This window comes from Neolamprologus brichardi, chromosome 7, assembly GCF_056152115.1.
Source record: "Neolamprologus brichardi isolate AB-2024 chromosome 7, ASM5615211v1, whole genome shotgun sequence".
Lineage (NCBI taxonomy): Eukaryota > Metazoa > Chordata > Actinopteri > Cichliformes > Cichlidae > Neolamprologus > Neolamprologus brichardi.
The window spans coordinates 21,302,029-21,320,824 of record NC_142110.1 but is presented as its reverse complement, the minus strand read 5'-3'; the positions used below and the strand labels follow the sequence as shown (position 1 = coordinate 21,320,824).

At 39.4% G+C, this 18,796-nt stretch overlaps 1 protein-coding gene across 14 annotated transcripts in view; it reads left to right on the top strand.

The window, feature by feature from the left end:
• The window catches only part of ap3b2 (adaptor related protein complex 3 subunit beta 2), a 65,123-nt gene extending 46,609 nt beyond the window's left edge, over positions 1–18,514 (top strand). For 4 of the 14 annotated variants that reach the window (XM_087843292.1, XM_087843289.1, XM_087843290.1 and 1 more), the window contains 9 exons: positions 1,114–1,291; positions 1,433–1,610; positions 2,000–2,087; positions 2,624–2,733; positions 2,861–3,089; positions 3,805–3,889; positions 9,722–9,819; positions 12,855–12,993; positions 13,466–13,831. In XM_087843292.1, the coding sequence (XP_087699418.1) occupies positions 1,114–1,291; positions 1,433–1,610; positions 2,000–2,087; positions 2,624–2,733; positions 2,861–3,089; positions 3,805–3,889; positions 9,722–9,819; positions 12,855–12,993; positions 13,466–13,802 (1,442 nt within the window). In that variant the 3' untranslated portion in view covers positions 13,803–13,831. Of the gene's footprint in view, positions 1–1,113; positions 1,292–1,432; positions 1,611–1,999; positions 2,088–2,623; positions 2,734–2,860; positions 3,090–3,804; positions 3,890–9,721; positions 9,820–12,854; positions 12,994–13,465; positions 13,832–15,336 lie in introns of those variants that run through there. The other 10 variants (XM_035914798.2, XM_035914788.2, XM_006782427.2 and 7 more) reach the window with 7 other exon arrangements.
• Positions 18,515–18,796: the final 282 nt, after the last annotated feature.

Here is an 18,796-nt window from a genome sequence, read left to right as displayed (position 1 = left end):
TTCAGTACATAAAAATATTCCCCATTAATTACAGTGTGAGATGCGGAAGTAGAGCTGCTAAGGAATACATCCCTCAACCTTAAAATAACTCTAATAACACCTTAAGATGGGGAAATATAGAAAAGCCCCATTACTTCCAGTATAATTTTGTCTCTTATTGTCTAAAATACACCAAAATCACTTAAAAATACAAATAGGGTGAGGTATATCGCCAGTTGCTGCTTGTCGTCCTCCTGCTCTTCCTCCCAGCCTTCCCATCTTTTCTCCCTCGTCCTGTTTAAATAAAGGTTAAAAAGCCCAAATAAACATATTACAAATTTGCTTCAAGAGTTATTAAGCCTCAAGTTTAGGCACTGAAAATTACATCCTATTACTTTTGGGAAATTGCAAAATACGTTGTGGCCTTTACTGTATGAAGTGCTCATTTGGATATTATCCTTGTACTCTGAATATAGTTTTATGTTCTTTTAAGAGCTTCATATTATTCTTACTTTTAGCAGTACTGACTGAAACATCGCTGCTTTTACTAGCTTTTGAATATCTGTTGACCTCAACAGTATTTCACATTAAACAGAAAGTAAACCCCTAAATGTCTGATTCCATCTGATCAGTTATCTTTAATTGATAATCTTCTTTTAAGAAGAATAAAAAGAATAATCTTCTTTTAAGAAGATTATCAATATTCCTCACTATTACTGCTGCAGAAACTATCATCGGCTACAATAATATTATAGACAATATGCAGTTTTGTGAGTGCGGGTGTAGCATAAAACACCTGTCTTTAGTTCTTTCTGATGTGTCTGCCTCAGCTTCACGCTGAAAGAAAATCTGAGAATGTCAGTTAAAAGTTCTGCTTTATCTTTTTTTCTTTTTCTTCGCCTCTGGAGGCATCAATAATACAAAGGATAATAAAAGTTTGATCTCCTCTCTGGTTTTGATGATCTCGACTCTTTTTGATGGTAAAACAGTTTAACGCGCAGACGTCTCACTCAGTCCCAGCTGCTTTGTTTGTCAGAGGAGGCCGTGTACGATGTGAATACCAACAGCCTTCAGATCACACTTACTCTGTGTAGCCTATCTAACCTGCTCTCCCTCTGACCTCTCCCTCCACAGAGTCAGACTCTGCCAGTGGCTCGGAAAGCAGCAGTGGCAGCGAGGAGAGCGGGTCGGGATCAGAGAGCGAAGAGAGTAAGGAAGCCTCCGAGTCTGAGGAAGAAGAAGAGGAGGAGGAAGAGGAACAGAAGAAGAAAAAAAAGAAAGATCTAAAGAAGCCAGTGCAAGAAAGCGAAAGGTAGACTGCTTTAAACTGCATGCCATGTCAGGCATATTTGCTGGACTATGGATGTTATTATTAGAATTGGTGGTCGCTTTGTTTATAGAAAATAAAGTTTGACTCCTTGGGGGAAGTTTGACCTCTGGTTTCCTTTGACAGTGAGCAGAGCAGCGAAGAAGAAGAGAGGAAGCACCAGAGGAAGAGTAAACCGCGCAAGAGCGAGTCAGAGTCTGAATCTGACGAAGACGAGGAAAGCGAGTCTGAAAGTAGCCAGTCAGAGTCTGAAGACTCCGAGTCAGAGGCTGAGGTCAAGAAGAAAAAAAAGGTGCAAACCAGGGTTAAGTACAGAGAAAGACCACAGGAGCAGGGTGTATCAAAAACAATCATCAGATTTAAAAAGGCTGGGTTTTCTTTTTTAAGTAATGCATATAGAAGGTGCAATAAATATAGAAGTACATGACAACCCCTGCTGTTGTTATGCTACCTACCACCAACCATGTGAAGCTAATGAATCCGCTCTTTCCATCAGTGCGTGTTTCTATCGTTAGCGGTGAATAAAAGCACTTTTAAACCAGATTATTCTTTTTGATACAGCCTGTATCTAAGAAGCCACTAAAATTCTTATAACCTTAGCATTTCAAAATACAAGAGAGCGCAGTTGTGCCCCTTTTCCTATACAGCAGCATGAACAGCGTCTATTCGTGACAGTTTTTCTTTGTTCTCCAGACGGCTGAACCTAAACCTCCTCCCAAGCCTCTCAAGAAAGAGAGCAAGAAAGAAAAGAAAGAAATGTCTCTGCTCGACCTTGATGATTGTAAGTTGTTTTTGTTTCTTTTTCTCGATCTTTCCAGCTTGTCTTCTCAGACAGTAGAAAATGTATGGCACTCTCTTTCGAACGGAAAGCAGTCTAAGCAGAGATGTCCACATCTACCTCTTCCCAGAACCGTCTTCATCTCTTTTATCTGAGAATCTCATCCCATTTCAAAATGCACAAACCACTTCTGAATTAGATCCAGTTCAGATGCCTGAACCATCTCATTAGCTCTTTTTGAGGAGCAGCAGTTATAATCTGAGCTCCTTTTAGATGACTGAGCTCAAGGGTTTGGTCACCACCCACAGATGTGTCCACAGACTAGGTAGGAAAGTAGAGCTTCCATGAAACCGATGCTCTCCCCTCATTCATAAACAAACCGTCCAAGATAATCTGTCAACCAGACTTGGAGATGCTAATTCACACCTAAACCCCGTCACAGTCTACAAAGATGCCAAAGGAAAAAAAATCCATTAGATGACTGCACACTGGTCTGAATTTGGGAACATCGTCCCGTGTCTTGTTTCTTTCTTTCTTAGTTGAACCTGCTCCCTCACCACAAGTCACACCCGTCAACACCTTCCTATCCAACAGCCTCGTGACCGACCTGGAGGGGCTGTCTTTGTCTGACTCTGTCCTCTCCCCAGCAGTAAGTGTTTCATATTATTTGCTTGTTGACATCTTTATTCTCTGTTAGTGAAGCGATGAAATGAAAATGAAGAGAAGGGGGGGGAAAAAACTAAAGCAGATGACAAACCAGAGGGGTCTTTTTACAGACCATTGCTCCCTCCAGCACGCTGAAGAGCTACGAGCTGCTTCACCGGATCACGGGTGAGGGTCTGTCGGTGGAGTACTGTTTCAGCCGGCAGCCTTTCAGCCCTGACGCCAACATGGTGGCGGTGCAGATGCAGTTCACCAACAACGCCTCTTCCGACACCAAGAACCTGCACATAGAGGATGTGAAGCTCCAGTCTGGGATGAGGGTCAAGGAGTTCCCAGAGATTGGTGTGTGAGATTGTCCACTGTGTACATGCACGGGCATATGAAATACAACCCTGCTGGCAGTGCTTGGAAACTGCACTGTTCATTACACCAGATAAAACAGACGTACTTGTTGCAGCTTGCTACATATTAAAATATACATATCAGCTCATTTAAATTCCTCCATTAAACTTATTATTAACATGAAATACAAGTTTGATGGATTTCTGTCCTTTCACCTAACGGCACCAGGTAACAAGCTGCCTCTATGACCTGTGCACGGGCAACCACATAGACACCAGTATCCTGATAATTAGTGTTAAGCCACAGACTGATAAAACACTGGAACTTTGTTCACCAAAATGTCTTGAACTAGCTCTGCCACTCAGTAACCAATAATATTACTCAGACAATTCTATCAAAAAGCTGCAAAACACCATAAATATGGGCGCAGTGGTTACAGTTCAGTGACTTGAATGGCTCTACCTGAGGCTTGACATCAGCTACAGCTGACTGTGCCGGCACACATGCCACGAGTTATCTGCCCTTAAATTTATCAGCAGCGCCTCCATCTCAGTTTTCTTCTTAGAGGACACTTTTTGTACAAGGTCGTCTCAGATGTTTCAGTATGAACATTCACATCCTAATTTTTGTGTCGGTTTTACATGTGACTTTTAAGAGTTGTGCCTGTTTTTTGTGTGGAAACACTAAAGGCTTTTTCTTTCCTCCATGTCCACAGAGCTACTTCCGGCAGGTGAGACGGCCACAGCTGTGATGGGCATCGATTTCTGTGATTCAACGCAAGCAGCAAACTTCCAGCTGTGGTGAGACGGACTCTTGATTACAGAGGGTAGACCTCCTGTGCTGTCCTGCTTCTGGTTGCTGGTCTGCTTCATTTTTGGGATTTGCTAGATTTGCATTTGCGCTGCAGCAGTTAGTCTGCTAAGCCACTGATACGTTGATACACAGACAGGAAGTTAGTTAATTATTTGGAAAAGCTCTTGATTCGATTCAGTTCACGTTTAATAATATCAGAGAAAAAACTCCAGTGGTTTCTGAATTTCTTTAAATCTACAGGCAGTAATTTTTTGAGGTTAATGGGAAAAAAATTGTTGTACTTATAAATATACACAGATTATTGTGCAATTATGTCTTCCAACAAACTGATGCGCTTTTCATTAATAAGTATATAAGACCGGTTTCGGTCCAAGCCCAACACTTGGAGCTGCTTCAAAGAAAGTTTCACTAACACCAGTTAAAAGCAGCTATCTGAGGCTAGCATCAACACTTAACTAGGGTGACCAACCGTCCACTTTTACTGGTGTCAAGCCAGCCTCCACTTTGTTTTACGTTCCCTGTGTAGTCTGAGTATTATGGCAAAAGACGTGGAAACCTGATTTCAAAATAAAAGCTCCTGAAGCATGATTTCAAAATGAAGGCCAACTTCCAGTAGATTAAGAGCACAATTACTGTTTCCACCAAGTAATTGGAGTTCATACAAACCATACACAACGTCTACAGTGGTAACACCCATTAATTCCAGTTCATGCCAACACATATCATAACATATAATCTAACAGTGGAGTCATTGACCATACTTTTCAGTGACTTTAGAATGCTGTTAAATAGGAAAATCCCTGTTCCCATGCACAAATTTTTCTCTAAATCAATAATATACTCCCTCAAAGTTGTACACTTTGAAAATCAAGTCTTTCTTATTTTGGATTTAAAAATAATTGCCCTGGAAATGTTTTACCAGCTGTTTTGTAATTTCTTTATTTAGAATGATATTATGTAGAAATGACATCTTTCCACAGACTTGAAATATGGACGTACTATCAATTATGACTTACTAGCAATTTCAGCTTCCTTTTACATCATCTTTATGATTCAATTCTGTCATAATCAATTGAGTCTGATTTTGTTTTTCAAAATGAAAACCAAATATGTTTAGTATCAAAAGTACTCAGGCAGTGTGACTGGGAAAACTGAGGATCAAGGATATTAAAGGGTAAAGGCACTGATATTCAATAACTAATACAATATGAAGCTGGAGCTCAAATTTCAGTAAAAATGCACGACGGATGCGCAGGAAATAATAAAGATCATTACTGGGATTAGGGGACAGGCAACCAGTCAGCAGCCTTAATATATAGTATATGAGCTGAAAAAATTCTCAAAAGGATTCACTTTGCAGCTCTCTATTTTCTTTTCCTCACCAAACTATGGCCTCCAAACATCACTAATCCTTTGATTATTTAATAATGTGTTGATCTTATTCCTTGACTGTATTTTGTGGCTTTAAACCTGACAAACACACCTAACTTGACTATGACCTCTGGCCTGGTTATGCTACATACAACTTGAGAAACTAGACCAGGGCAAGGAAGGTTACAGATTATGGTGGTATCAGCCAGTGTTCTCAGGACTTGCCCAGTAACATCCACAATCTGTTTCTGAAGCCAGACAAGATGCTTGTGTTATGGAACTTGTTTTGTCTGGCTCCTATATTGATGAAGTCAACACCATCACAGTTTAAGAACTCTCAACCAAATGCCATCATGCGAGATGAAAGTGCCAGGGAGAGAAATTCTCATTTATCTGAGACTGCAATTTAAAACATCTACTGACCCACACCAGGGCCAAGGCAATGTTGTTCTCAGCAAGTATCTGGTTAGACACCATGTTTCGAAGGCCTTTGGTAATTGTGTTATGTTTAAATTTTGAAGCCGAATATTACAGGTCACCATGGCATTATGATTTTAATTTAGCTAATTGATTCGTGTAATCTGGCGTCATAGATAAATACATAAAAGCTACATAGCAATAGCAATGCACTGCAACAAAATCTCTAGTGTTTCTAAACAATACTGCTTCAGGGAAACATGTATAAAATGAAAATGTTTAAAAGGTCCTTAAAAGAAGTCTATTATTAATTTCTGCAACTGAAGACTTTCATAAATACTGTAGAATCCGTTAGCTTCATCCATCCATTCACTTCCACTTATCCTATCCAGGGTCGTGGGGGGTGCTGGAGCATATCCCAGGGAGAGGCAGGGTACACCCTGGACAGGTCGCCAGTCTGTCACAGGGCTAACACACAGAGACAGACAACCATTTGCGCTCACATTCACTCCCATTCACCACGGAAACAGAACATGCAAACTTCACACAGAAAGACCCCGGCCTGATGGTGGAATTGAACTCAGGACCTTCTTGCTATGAGGCGACAGTGCTAACCAAGCACACAGTAAAGTACATTTTTTAGCTATTAAATCAGCTCTAGTGCATATGATCACAAAGTTGAAATTTGAATATAGAGAAAACAGAGCTGGTTTGACAGAAACAACACAACTTTGTCAGGTTGGGGAACAGCATTTCTGGAACATTACTGAGCAGCATGGTGGCTCCAGAGGGATTGTCCTGGCTCCACTTTTTTATATTGTATACAGCAGACTTCAAATATATATATCTTGCCAAATCCAGAAATACTCAGATGACACTGCAATTGTAACGTGTTTCAGGAATAGGCAGGAATCTAAAGACTGGGACCTTATCTTGCCTTGAGCAACTGGATTCAGAAAATTATCTGCAGGCTTTTCAATTCTCATACAAATAGCAGATGAGCTAGGAATTTTTCTCTGTGATCAGAAAAATTATTGTTATTATTCTTTTTGTTCGTAAGGTATTGTCTGGCACCTCTGGTGTTTTATAAAAACTGTTCCCGACTCCACTGTTAGATTATATGTTATGGTATGTGTTGGCATGAACTGGAATTAATGGGTGGAAGCTGGAATTTTCCATTTAATGCCATTCTGAAGTTATGGAAAGAGAAGCTCCTATAAACAAAGTCAAAGGGCTTTTACTCTGAAATGCAAAATGAGATTATTTGAGATTGAGATGTTACCACTGTAGAGGTTGTGTATGGTTTGCATGAACTCCAATTACTTAGTGGAAACAGTAATTGTCCTATTAACAGCATCTGTGTTTAGTTATAAAAAAGTACCTCATAAACAATTATATTCAAGATATTGATGCGATAAAACTGTGGGGTTGTATACTGTCAATGTAGAGTGAAATGATCTTGTGGAAACAGCAACTCAGGTTTTAAGGGGATTCTGAAGTCAGTGAAAGAGTGGGTCATATATGGGCAATTTCAACGGGCCATTACTTTGAAAGGCAAAATCAGAGCAACTTGAAATTTACATGGTTTTACTGTGGGGTTGGATACTGTTGATCTAAAGTGGAATTATCCTGTGGAAACTGCATATTTCAATTTAAGAGCATTTTGAAATCGTTAAAAGAGTAGGTCGTCTATGGGCAATTTGAAAAGGCTTTTATTTTGGAAGGCAAACTCAGACTGACTTGATATTGACATGGTAACCTTGTGGGTTTGGATACTGTAATTATCCTGTGGAAACATGAATGTTTCATTTAAGAGCATTTTGAAATTGTTAAATGAGTAAGTCATATATGGGCAGTTTCAATGGGCCATTACTTTGAAAGGCAAAATCAGAATGACTTGAAATTGACATGGTAACATTGCAAGGTTGTATACTGTTGATCTAAAGTGGAATAACCCTGTGGAAACAGGAATTTTCCATTTTAGAGCATTTTGAAATTGTTCCAAGAGTAAGTCAGATATGGGCAATTTGAAAAGGCTTTTATTTTGGAAAGCAAAATCAGACTGACTTGATATTGATATAGTATCACTGTGGGGTTGGATACTGTTGATCTAAAGTGGAATTACCCTGTGGAAACAGAAATGTTCCTTTTTAGAGCATTTTGAAATCGTTAAAAGAGTAAGTCAGATATGGGCAATTTAAAAAGGCTTTTATTTTGGAAGGCAAAATCAGAGCAATTTGAAATTGGTAACATCACGAGGTTGGATACTGTTGATCTAAAGTGGAATTACCCTGTGGAAACAGACATTTTCCTTTTTAGAGGATTCCAAAATTATTGAAAGGTAGGTCTTAAATGGGCAATTTCAATGGGCCATTAATTTGAAAGGCAAAATCAGACCGACTTGAAATTAATATCGTATCACTGTGGGGTTGCATACTTTTGATCTAAAGGGGAATTATCCTGTGTTAACAGGAATTTTTCTATTTAGAGCATCTTGAAATCGTTACAAAAGTAAGTCATATACGGGCAATTTCAATGGGCCATTACTTTGGAAAGTAAAATCAGCCTGACTTGATATTGACATGGTATCACTGTGGGGCTGTATGCTGTAAATACAGAGTGAAATTATCCTGTGGAAACAAGAATTTTTCTTTTTAGAGCATTTTGAAATTGTTACAAAAGTAAGTCAAATATGGGCAATTTCAAGGGGCCATTACTTTGAAAGGCAAAATCAGACTGACTTGATATTGACATGGTATTACTGTGAAAAACACTGTGGTTGGATAGTGTTGATATAAAGTGCAACTAGTCTTTGGAAAGAAGACTTTTGCTTTTAAGAGCATTATGAAGTCATTGAAAGAGTAGTTCATGAATGAAAATTCACAGGGCTTTTACTTTGAAATCCAAAATAAGATGGCCTTGATATTGACAGGGCACTATTAGGGTACAAGGTTGTGTCATGTAGATCTAACATTGGAGTTTGTAAACAAGCCTAAATTATATGTTACTATGTTCTTAACATATCTGTTAATTCACTCGAAGTTGGCTTTTATTTTGAAATCCGGTTTCCAAATTCCTTCCCGTAATACTTTGAATACACAGGGAGCAGAAAACAAACTGGAAGCTGGCTTGACACAAGTCCACTATTCACGTTCTGTCCAGGGCGTCCGGGGGGATTTTCGAGATTGATAAAAATGTCCGGGTTTTCCTACATTGCAACAGAGGACCCATGTGTTTGAAGTCATCCCCGAACTGCTGCTTTGTGAGCGCTTGTAAGTTTTTCTGCGCTCACAGACGGGACAGACAGCGTGCAGCAACGTCCCTAATGATGTTTAAAAGATCCCAAAACGCAAGTGAATCTTTTCAGACAAACTGCAAAAGAAATTTCCCTCGTACCGACCCAGTACTGGTAATTTTTCTTATGCACATGAGGCATTATTTCTGTACCATTATTTAATTCCAGAGGCTTTTAAGTTATTTTTTTTGCACTTGTTGACTTGTAAAGTCCTATATGACCAATTTTATTTCACAATTCATTAACCGCACAGAGAAGGCATCGTTTAAATATGTTAAATATGATTCTTTAAGCAAGTTCTTCATGACTGAGCCAAGTGTCCTCTTTTTTGGACATCAAAATATGATCACCCTAACTTAACTGACTAAAAAGCTCAACAACTCGCCAAAGTATCGCTGTTATCGGACACAAGCTTTAATAGTTGCAGCTTTTGAAAGTTTGCATTGACTCTTTACTAATCTTTACTGATTTGAATCTTTGGGGGTTTTGCATAACATATTGATGACACCTACTGAAGCTTTGAGAAACACTGATGGACATTTTTCAGTTTCCTGTTGTTTTGAAAACAGTCATAAAATTACCATCAGACTACCAGATCAGATATTTTACTTGTATAATTTAAAAAATCTTATTCCACCTCTGTCATCCCACCAGGGTCAGTGCTCTTTGGGAAACTGAAGTTTAAGAACAAAAGACAAAATACAAATCCCTGACACTACCGTTCCCCCTTTTTCAGCACTCACACCAGGAAATTCTTCGTGTCGATCCAGCCACCTGTCGGGGAGCTGATGAGGCCCGTCTTCCTGACAGAGAACGAGTTTAAAAAGGAACAAGGTGAGTGAAAATAGGCCACGAAATATTTCTGATGTCCTGAATGTTGCGACCCTAAACCACTGTCTCAGTTGCTGCTTTAACACCAACACATCTTTAAATGTTGCATAGTCCAAACTTGTTAACATGTTAAACAGTGAGCTAATGCTGCAGCGCTGCAACCCGTAAGTTTTGTCCCCGAGTGTTAGTAGTCTACTCTGAATATACACTTCATATATTCTGTTCAAATATAGCGCTCATTTCATTAGACTGTGAATAACTGTTGTGATGGGGTTAAATGTTTGAAGTCATGTGGGAACCACATACTGAATATCTAAAGTTAAAAAGTTAGCACATACATGAAACTTCAGGTTTGACTTGATTTGATAGCTGCAACTTTTGAACAGTCAATCAATGAAAATACAAATGAAAAAATTGATCAAAGACATTGAGATCTGCACTTTGATCTTTAACAGTTACGCAGAGAGGAAAGCATGCAGTGATGCTCAGTCACCCGTTGATAATGTGCATCATATAGTGTGACACGATGAAATGAGGACCTTTTAATTAGAAAGTATACTTCACTTTTCCAAATGTGTGTTTTGTTTTGTTTTTCTTTTATAACATTGCGAGCAAGTCATTTGCCACATGCAGTAAACATCAAAGTAACTGCCTGATGTTTCTGAGTCTCCACATCATCCTTCCTCCAGAGCAGGAAACAGTTTTTTGTCCATCAGCTACGTTAAATCCACCAATACAAACCAAAGGTTTGCATTAGACGGTGATGGTAGAGCAGCTGCAGACAGCGGTTCCCAGCATGTTTCTGGTTTCTGGTGTTCGTTTTCCATCCTAACAGTGATCGAGTTTTGAGCTCTAACAAGCCCACAATGACTCTTTAAACATGTGTCATATCCACGGTTCCTCCCTCTCCATACTCTCCCCAATAGAGAAGCTATTACACAATCTAGGTAAGTTGGCTTTAATAGATTTGTTGTTCCCAGCTGTCTGTGTGCCACCTTTCCTATAGCCAAACTCATCCTCACACAGACCACCCCCTCCTCCCATTCCCCTCCTCCTTTAACACCTCGTGCTGACTCCCCCTCCTCCCTTCTTGCCTGGGTAATCAACACTTAACTGCATCTCCGGGTCTGTAGCTGCAGACACCTGCAAACCTGCCGCTCACACTCTCCTGCTCCACCAGGAATGGCTGGAAATGCTCATCCACTGATCCTCATTCACTCTTCCGCATATACATCTGGCTCACAGCAGCACTCGATCATGTGCTTTCTGATAATCACCAACCATGCTGGGAGTTTGAACTGTTGGTCATCTTGTAGTGCATCGGTCTAACAGGCACTGGGTTTTGTTTTGCAGGTCAAAAGAGGTTTTGATATCTCAGTTAAAACCAGGTTATAGTCATTCAAGAGGAAATGATAATGTCTTTAATTCGTATTGAGGTCTAGTTTTTAAATCAGCAAATATTTGATTTAGTTCAGACTTTTGACTTTGGTCACTTTTAAACAAAATTTCAACCCCTTTTTAACCAAAAAGTTCCAGGAACTAAGATCAGGACCTGGGAACTGAAGGAACCTATTTAACAAACTATTGTTAATACATTTGTTAAATAGTGATTTACACCCTTTCAAAATGAGCCAAAGATATTGACCTAATCTAAAGAAACAGATTAGCTGTGACTTTAGGTCCAAAACATCTGTGTGTTGCGTTGAGATATCAGTCAAAGCTGAACTATTGCGGCTTTTATTCCTTGCATTTTTATTTACATTGGCAGTCTGATTCTATACACTGTTCAGTATATTCACTCGTATACATGAGAGATCAAGCATGTGGATCCATCTGTGTGACCCCTTGAGAAAAAGGCCAAAAGTAGCTAAAGTCTGAGAGAGCAGCACACATCCAAAAACATTTCACCACACTCACTGGTATAACACTGCCCCCTGGTGGTGACAGTTTTAATAAAAATGGGAACCATTCTCAGTTAGGGGGAGGGACTTTGGTTGTTCCTTAAATATCTGTTTTACAATGCCTGTGCTGTGACTTGAAACAATCCTTATGCAGGTTTAGTTCTTAAATACTACAAAAAGTTCCTGCTGTGGAAACACTTTATATCTACCTGTAAGTGTAATACAGAAAACATAAATTTCTGTGTGTGGGGAGCAGTTAAAGTAAACGTTTGACTGGTTTTCTGTGGGACCCACAACATTTTGTGCAATTTAAATTTTTTTCCCCTATTTTGTTTTTTCGTGCTCCCTCACACAACTTACTGCACAACCTCTTGGCAAGGAGCTACGATTTTATTAAATTTGGGTTGGTGTTATAAAAAAGTTCAATTGAAGCATGCATAGACACTAACACTACGAACGGACTGCAGTCTGTTTTAGCTAAATTTTCTGAATTTACGTTTTCTGTCACTTGACTTATTATTGCAGCGCTTTTAGGACTTGTTTTACATCAGAGCAGTATTGATATATAATACTGAAATACTAGTTTTAACCTGGACATCCAGGCGTCTTTTGACCAGCAAATCACCAAACAGTTGCTCTCTACGAGCCATCTTCGCACAAGTGAGAAAATTAGTACTGAATACCTCTTTCAACCAGAATTTCTGTCTTTGGAAATACTCTGGAAAATGGTGACTCGAGTTGGTTAGCAGTCAGAAATTTGCTTCTTTTGTGCTGTAAATTCACCAACAAAATCCTGTGTTCAGTGGGAAGCATGAGTACATTCCCGTGTTAAGTGTTAGTAGCATTTACAGTTCTTGATGTACTGAATATTACATCAGTCCCTCTGAGAACTTTAGCAATGTTCACTGCATTGTACAGTATATGTATATAATACTGTACATGTCTGAAGCTAGCAGATACCCTGAAAAAGAATAGCAATGGTTAAAAAAATGAACTCTGTTACTGTACATGTTGTCTTCTTCTTATTATTATTATTACTACTATTATTATTACGATTATTAACTGCTTTGCTTGTTTTGCTGCTGGGAGGGAGAAGATTCCTGTCTGACCAGTGCTCTGCTCCTACAACCTCCACAGGTCAGCTGATGGGCATGAACGAGATCACAGAGAAACTAACTTTGGACGTCAAGTGCCGAAACGAACACGCCATCGTCCAGAGAGTGACCACCGCTGCCAACCTCAGCAGAGTGCCCTGTGGGTCAGATAAAGAGTGCAGGTGAGACAAATCACTCCTGAGCAAACACGTCTTGTTATCTGAGCCACCTTTTAATGCAAATAGCGCTCTGTGTGGTGTTTCTCTTCTGCAAAGGACACGGAATCATTTGGGAACAAGATCTTTGCCAAGATCAGCTTAAAAGATCAGCTTAAAAGTGTGGCTTCACGTATTTTACGCAGATTTTAAAAATCCACTAAAGGAACAAAGTGTACATTTTTCAGACACCTATAAATTTTAGTTCCAGCTTGAGTAAAATAAATGATAAAGAAGCAAATGCTGTCAGGAGGATCTACCTTGACATGACAATAAGTAGGCTGTGTTCTTTATTTCTCCATCAGATCCACTTTGCCTTTGTGACATCTGGTCTCAAAAATCCAAGATATGAGGGGATTACCATTTATGGCCACAACGACATTATCTACATCACAGACCTAATAACATTTATCCATTCGCTTCCACTTATCCTTTTCAGGGTTGCGGGGGGCGCTGGAGACTATCCCAGCTGTCATAGGGCGAGAGGCGGGGTACACCCTGGACAGGTTGCCAGTCTGTCACAGGGCAAACACACAGGGACAGACAACCATTCACTCGCACATTCACACCTAGTGGCAATTTGGATTATCCAATTAACCTATCCCCACAAGCTGCATGTCTTTGGACGGTGGGAGGAAGCCGGAGTACCCGGAGAACATGCAAACTCCACACAGAAAGACCCCGGCCTGATGGTGGAATTGAACTCAGGACCTTCTTGCTGTGCAGCAACAGTGCTAACCACCTTGCTGCCTCTAATAACATTTAGACCTATTTAAATTACAATGTGTGTTTGAGTGAGAGGAAATCTGAAAATCTTAAGGTCATAAGTAGTTGGACTGTTGTTAGTTTAAGTTCAATTCAATTCAATTTTTCAATTCAATTTTATTTATATAGCGCCAAATCACAACAAAAGTCGCCTCAAGGCGCTTCATAGATACAGAGAAAAGCCCAACAATCATATGACCCCCTATGAGCAAGCACTTTGGCGACAGTGGGAAGGAAAAACTCCCTTTTAACAGGAAGAAACCTCCGGCAGAACCAGGCTCAGGGAGGGGCGGCCATCTGCTGCGACCGGTTGGGGTGAGAGAAGGAAGACAGGATAAAAGACATGCTGTGGAAGAGAGACAGAGATTAATAACAGATATGATACAGAGAGGTCTATTAACACATAGTGAGTGAGAAAGGTGACTGGAAAGGAAAAACTCAATGCATCATGGGAATCCCCCGGCAGCCTACATCTATTGCAGCATAACTAAGGGAGGATTCAGGGTCACCTGGTCCAGCCCTAACTATATGCTTTAGCAAAAAGGAAAGTTTTAAGCCTAATCTTAAAAGTAGAGATAGTGTCTGTCTCCCGAATCCAAACTGGAAGCTGGTTCCACAGAAGAGGGGCCTGAAAACTGAAGGCTCTCCCTCCCATTCTACTTTTAAATACTCTAGGAACAACAAGTAGGCCTGCAGAGTGGGAGCGAAGTGCTCTAATAGGGTGATATGGTACTACAAGGTCATTAAGATAGGATGGGGCCTGATTATTTAAGACCTTGTATGTGAGGAGCAGGATTTTGAATTCAATTCTGGATTTAACAGGAAGCCAATGAAGGGAAGCCAAAACAGGAGAAATATGCTCTCTCTTTCTAGTCCCTGTCAGTACTCTTGCTGCAGCATTTTGGATTAACTGAAGGCTTTTCAGTGAGTTTTTTGGACATCCTGATAATAATGAATTGCAGTAGTCCAGCCTGGAAGTAATAAATGCATGAAAAGTTCAGTCCGGTTTTATTTATATACCATCAAATTATAACAACAGTTGCATCAAGGTGCTTTATATTGTAAGGTAAAGATCTACAATAATAGAAGGAAACACTAGAAAAAAGTTGCTTCCTGTGTGGACATTAAACATGATGACAGACACCAGGAAACACAGAAAGCAGAAGAAAGTAACAAAACCAACAAATCTAACAGAGACACAAAACACAAGCAATACATGACAAAAGCCTGTGACTGTGACATTCAGGAACCACTACATCATCTGTACAAACCTGATACAGCATCAGCTGCTCAAGCTTTTAGGGGGGAAAAGGGTTACACATATATTCACAATCAGCTGACTTGAAGTAGGATCTGATACAGTTCTGAGAATATTGATCAGAGTATTCTAGAAAATTTCTAGAAAAGAAAACCAAAAACATTTTTTTGCACTCATTGTTGTGTTTCACAGATGATATTTTTGTCTCGTTGACTCACGCGATGTGTATCCCTTCTTTATTCTGTGGCTTCATCTTTACTTCTTGATCTTTGCTGCCTTGACCTCAGTCCTCCTGTTCCTCCTCCTGATCATCCTGTCCACAGGTTTGCCGGCAGGACGGTGACCAGTGGCAGCTTGGTGCTGGTCACCGTGGCAACCAAAGAGGAAGGAGCCGCCCAGCTGACGGTCAACTGTGAGAAAATGGTGATCGGCACGATGCTGGTGAAAGACATCCTCCAGGCTCTAACGCAGTGACGCGAACCAGCTCTCCAGCTCTCCAGCTTTGAACTCCGCCTCTACCCGCACTTCAGCCATCCCTCACATATCATCTAAGACTTGTCAGTGTAGCATCTCCTGCGAGCCGTGTCAGTGAGGAAGCTTCCACAACATTTGTTTTGTTAGAAGAGCCCCAAACTTTTAGAAATGACTCCCAGAGACAGTGAATGCCACACCTGGACCTGACAATTAAAACTGAACCTGAATGTTTTTACTTGACTATCCAAAAATACTAATTTCCGAACGTTTTGGGGTTTTTGTTTTTTTTTCCTTGAGGAGCTAATTGGACTTACTGGACTCACATTTACTTAATCTAAACCTTTTTTTCTGTGGTATAAAGTTAATGTCAGAATTTGTTTCCTGGATAAACATTAATCGAGGCTGCAGGTTTATTCTTGACTTTGAGAAAAAAACTGTGGCTCTGAAACGTTCAGCCACAGCCTGTGATCTTCCTCAGTGGAGGCAGTTGCTCAGTTGTCATGGACAAAGACTGAATAAACTGCATTTTTCATCATTTGTGAAATCAAAATCAGCTACAGCGACGACTAAGTCATCCATGATATTCAAATCCAATTTGTGATGCTAGATTTTTCTGTGCTCTCACCTGGTATATAATAAAATCTGGAGTAGGACACATCTTTAAAAAAAAATGCAGAAGAATCTTCAATCAGTAGTAGTAACTGGACTCATCCGCCTTCTGTTAATGCTGTAGTCAGGCTTTACAAAGATTAGGTGAGCAAAAAATAACAAAAACATGTGCAGTAACATGTTCACTAGGTTCAGGCTGGCGGCGATGAAAGGGGTATTAACACTGTGCAGTAAGAATATGTGACTCTTGGCGATCAGGACACTTTATTTTCCCAATAAAGTGGTCCTACACCATAAACGTCGCTCACTCACGATCTCCCTTGATTTTTTTTTTTTTAAATCTCAGACTAGATTTAATCCATGTGTAGGAAACTGAAATAATCCCATTTACATTGTGACTGCTGGTTTTATTTTTGCTTTTATTCCAACTTTATGTATATCGGGTAATGACTAAACCATCTCTATGACAAATGAGCAACGTCATACGCTGGGGAAAGACTGGACCTCCACAGGAACTAAAGGAGGTCTTTCTATGGTGTTAACATGAAGATGAAACAACTTTCAGTTCAGTTCATTTTATTTATATAGCTACAATTCACAACAAAAGATAAAAATCTTACAACAATATAAAGTAAATCCCAACAATCAGATGCCCCCTGTGAGCAAGAAAAACTCCCTTTTCCTCTGGCCGAATCAGGCTCAAGGATGGGCAGCCATCTGCTGCAACTGGTTTGAGGGGCTATCAAACTGTTTTAAGATGGAGAGATACTCTGAGATAGACGAAGGGGGTAAAAGACTATCATTATATTCCCTCAAATCAGGTAGCACTGTCACAGTTATTTGAAATCCTTACAAGATACAAGAAGATAGCTGATCTAAGACAGCTACCATTCAACCTCAACTATGTGATTTTGGTATAATATTAATGAACAATTCCCCAGAGTTTTATCTCATAATTTGGTGATTTTTAGCATGTGGTTAGCTGTCAAAGTGCACATGTTCATCACAGTAAGTGGGGCATTGATAAAAGCTGAAATGTATACATGCTGTTTTATTGCAACATGCAATGCAGTACTACTGTAAGGTGTGGTGTGTGTCTGTGTGTGAGTGAGTATCAGCCTAACAATAAGAAGTAGCGCTTTTGATTAAAAACTGTAACACTTGACTTGACATCATCATGAAGCACATTAAAATCACAAAAATCATCATGCTTGATTATACAGAAATGTTTTTTTCGGTTGCTTTTCTCTGATTGCTGTGAATTAAACCCAGCGTTTAACCCCAACTCCAACAAAAATACTTAACGAATATCAGCAAATTATTTTCCTAATTATCATTTTGATGAATGATTTATCTGCTGGTGATATTCTTGTATAAGTGACTCGTGATCGGGACTGTAAAAAATAGGATTTTTGCCCACTAAATTCTCAACTGAGTCTGGTAGACAAGCGTTTACTGTAAGTCATTCTACATGGATTTAATGAGGTGGTAGTTGTGTCTTCAGTTTGTTTATGTGCATAAAGCAAGTAATATATTGACCATAGAGCTGTAGCATATTTTTCTAATTTTATCAACTTCTGAGAAGGCAAAACTAGCAGTTTTCATGTTTTGTGTCAAGCTAATGGGTTGCTATCTATAGCTATAAAGTTAGCTTTCCCAAATGAGACTTAACTGACTTTTGGCAATACAGCAAAGATAAATATTTATCAAAAATATCAAAGCATTCATTTAGATTTCTATTTTCAGAAAACTCAGCCTATATTTACTAGTAAATAACACAATGAAGCTTTGAAGTGAAAGGTTCGCAAAAGCTTATAACAAAACTCAACCCATTCAGCTTTCCATAAAGTTGATTTAGTAAAGAAACATTTAGATTATGTTTGAGTATGTGCTGAAGATAATGTGCATGATTTTCAAGTTAAGTGTTGCTTTTCATCTTAGTGGTCAGGCTGGTTTCGTGGCTAATAACATTTGATGCCCCTTTTTTTCCTTTTAATATCCTCATCTGTGCTGCAGACGCATGTTTCTTAATTCTAGCAGTATCTGCACTTCCTTGTACTGTTGGAAACTGTAACTGTAATCTTCCAAAGCTACAGCAGTAGCGAAAGGACTTTATTTTGGCCTTTAACGTAATCCTTGCATTGTCTGTTATTTGTCCGTTCGCTCCAGCAGCCATGATGATGAAAGTAAACAATAAGAGAGTCTACTTTCAAAAGTAAAAATACAGAAAAGAGTGAACTCTATTCTCCAAATCCTACGTAGGGCCATCTGTTACATCTGCTTTCAAAATATCCAAAGTACAGTTCCTCATACCCGTGTGTGGTTGTGAAATGTGGTCCTGAGGTATTACAAGTATAGTTATTATACAAATAAAAGTACAGATATGGTGTTGCGTGTGTCTACTTTTTTATGGTCTTTAGTCAAATCGACCACAGACAGCTGCCTTAACTGAAGGAAGCAAGACTGGCAGTTTGAATAAGGAAGAGTAAAACAGAAGTTGTAAAAAGCCTTCTGTATTTGCTGAAATCGAACTTGTCCATCTGTTTGGCGTCTTTGTAGTGACATTTAAAATCCTGGAGCACAATTTCTTATTTACTAAAGTTCAGCACGAAAGTTAAAAGTAACAAAAAGCTGGTAAACAAAGTGGTATTAAAGAGAAACAGC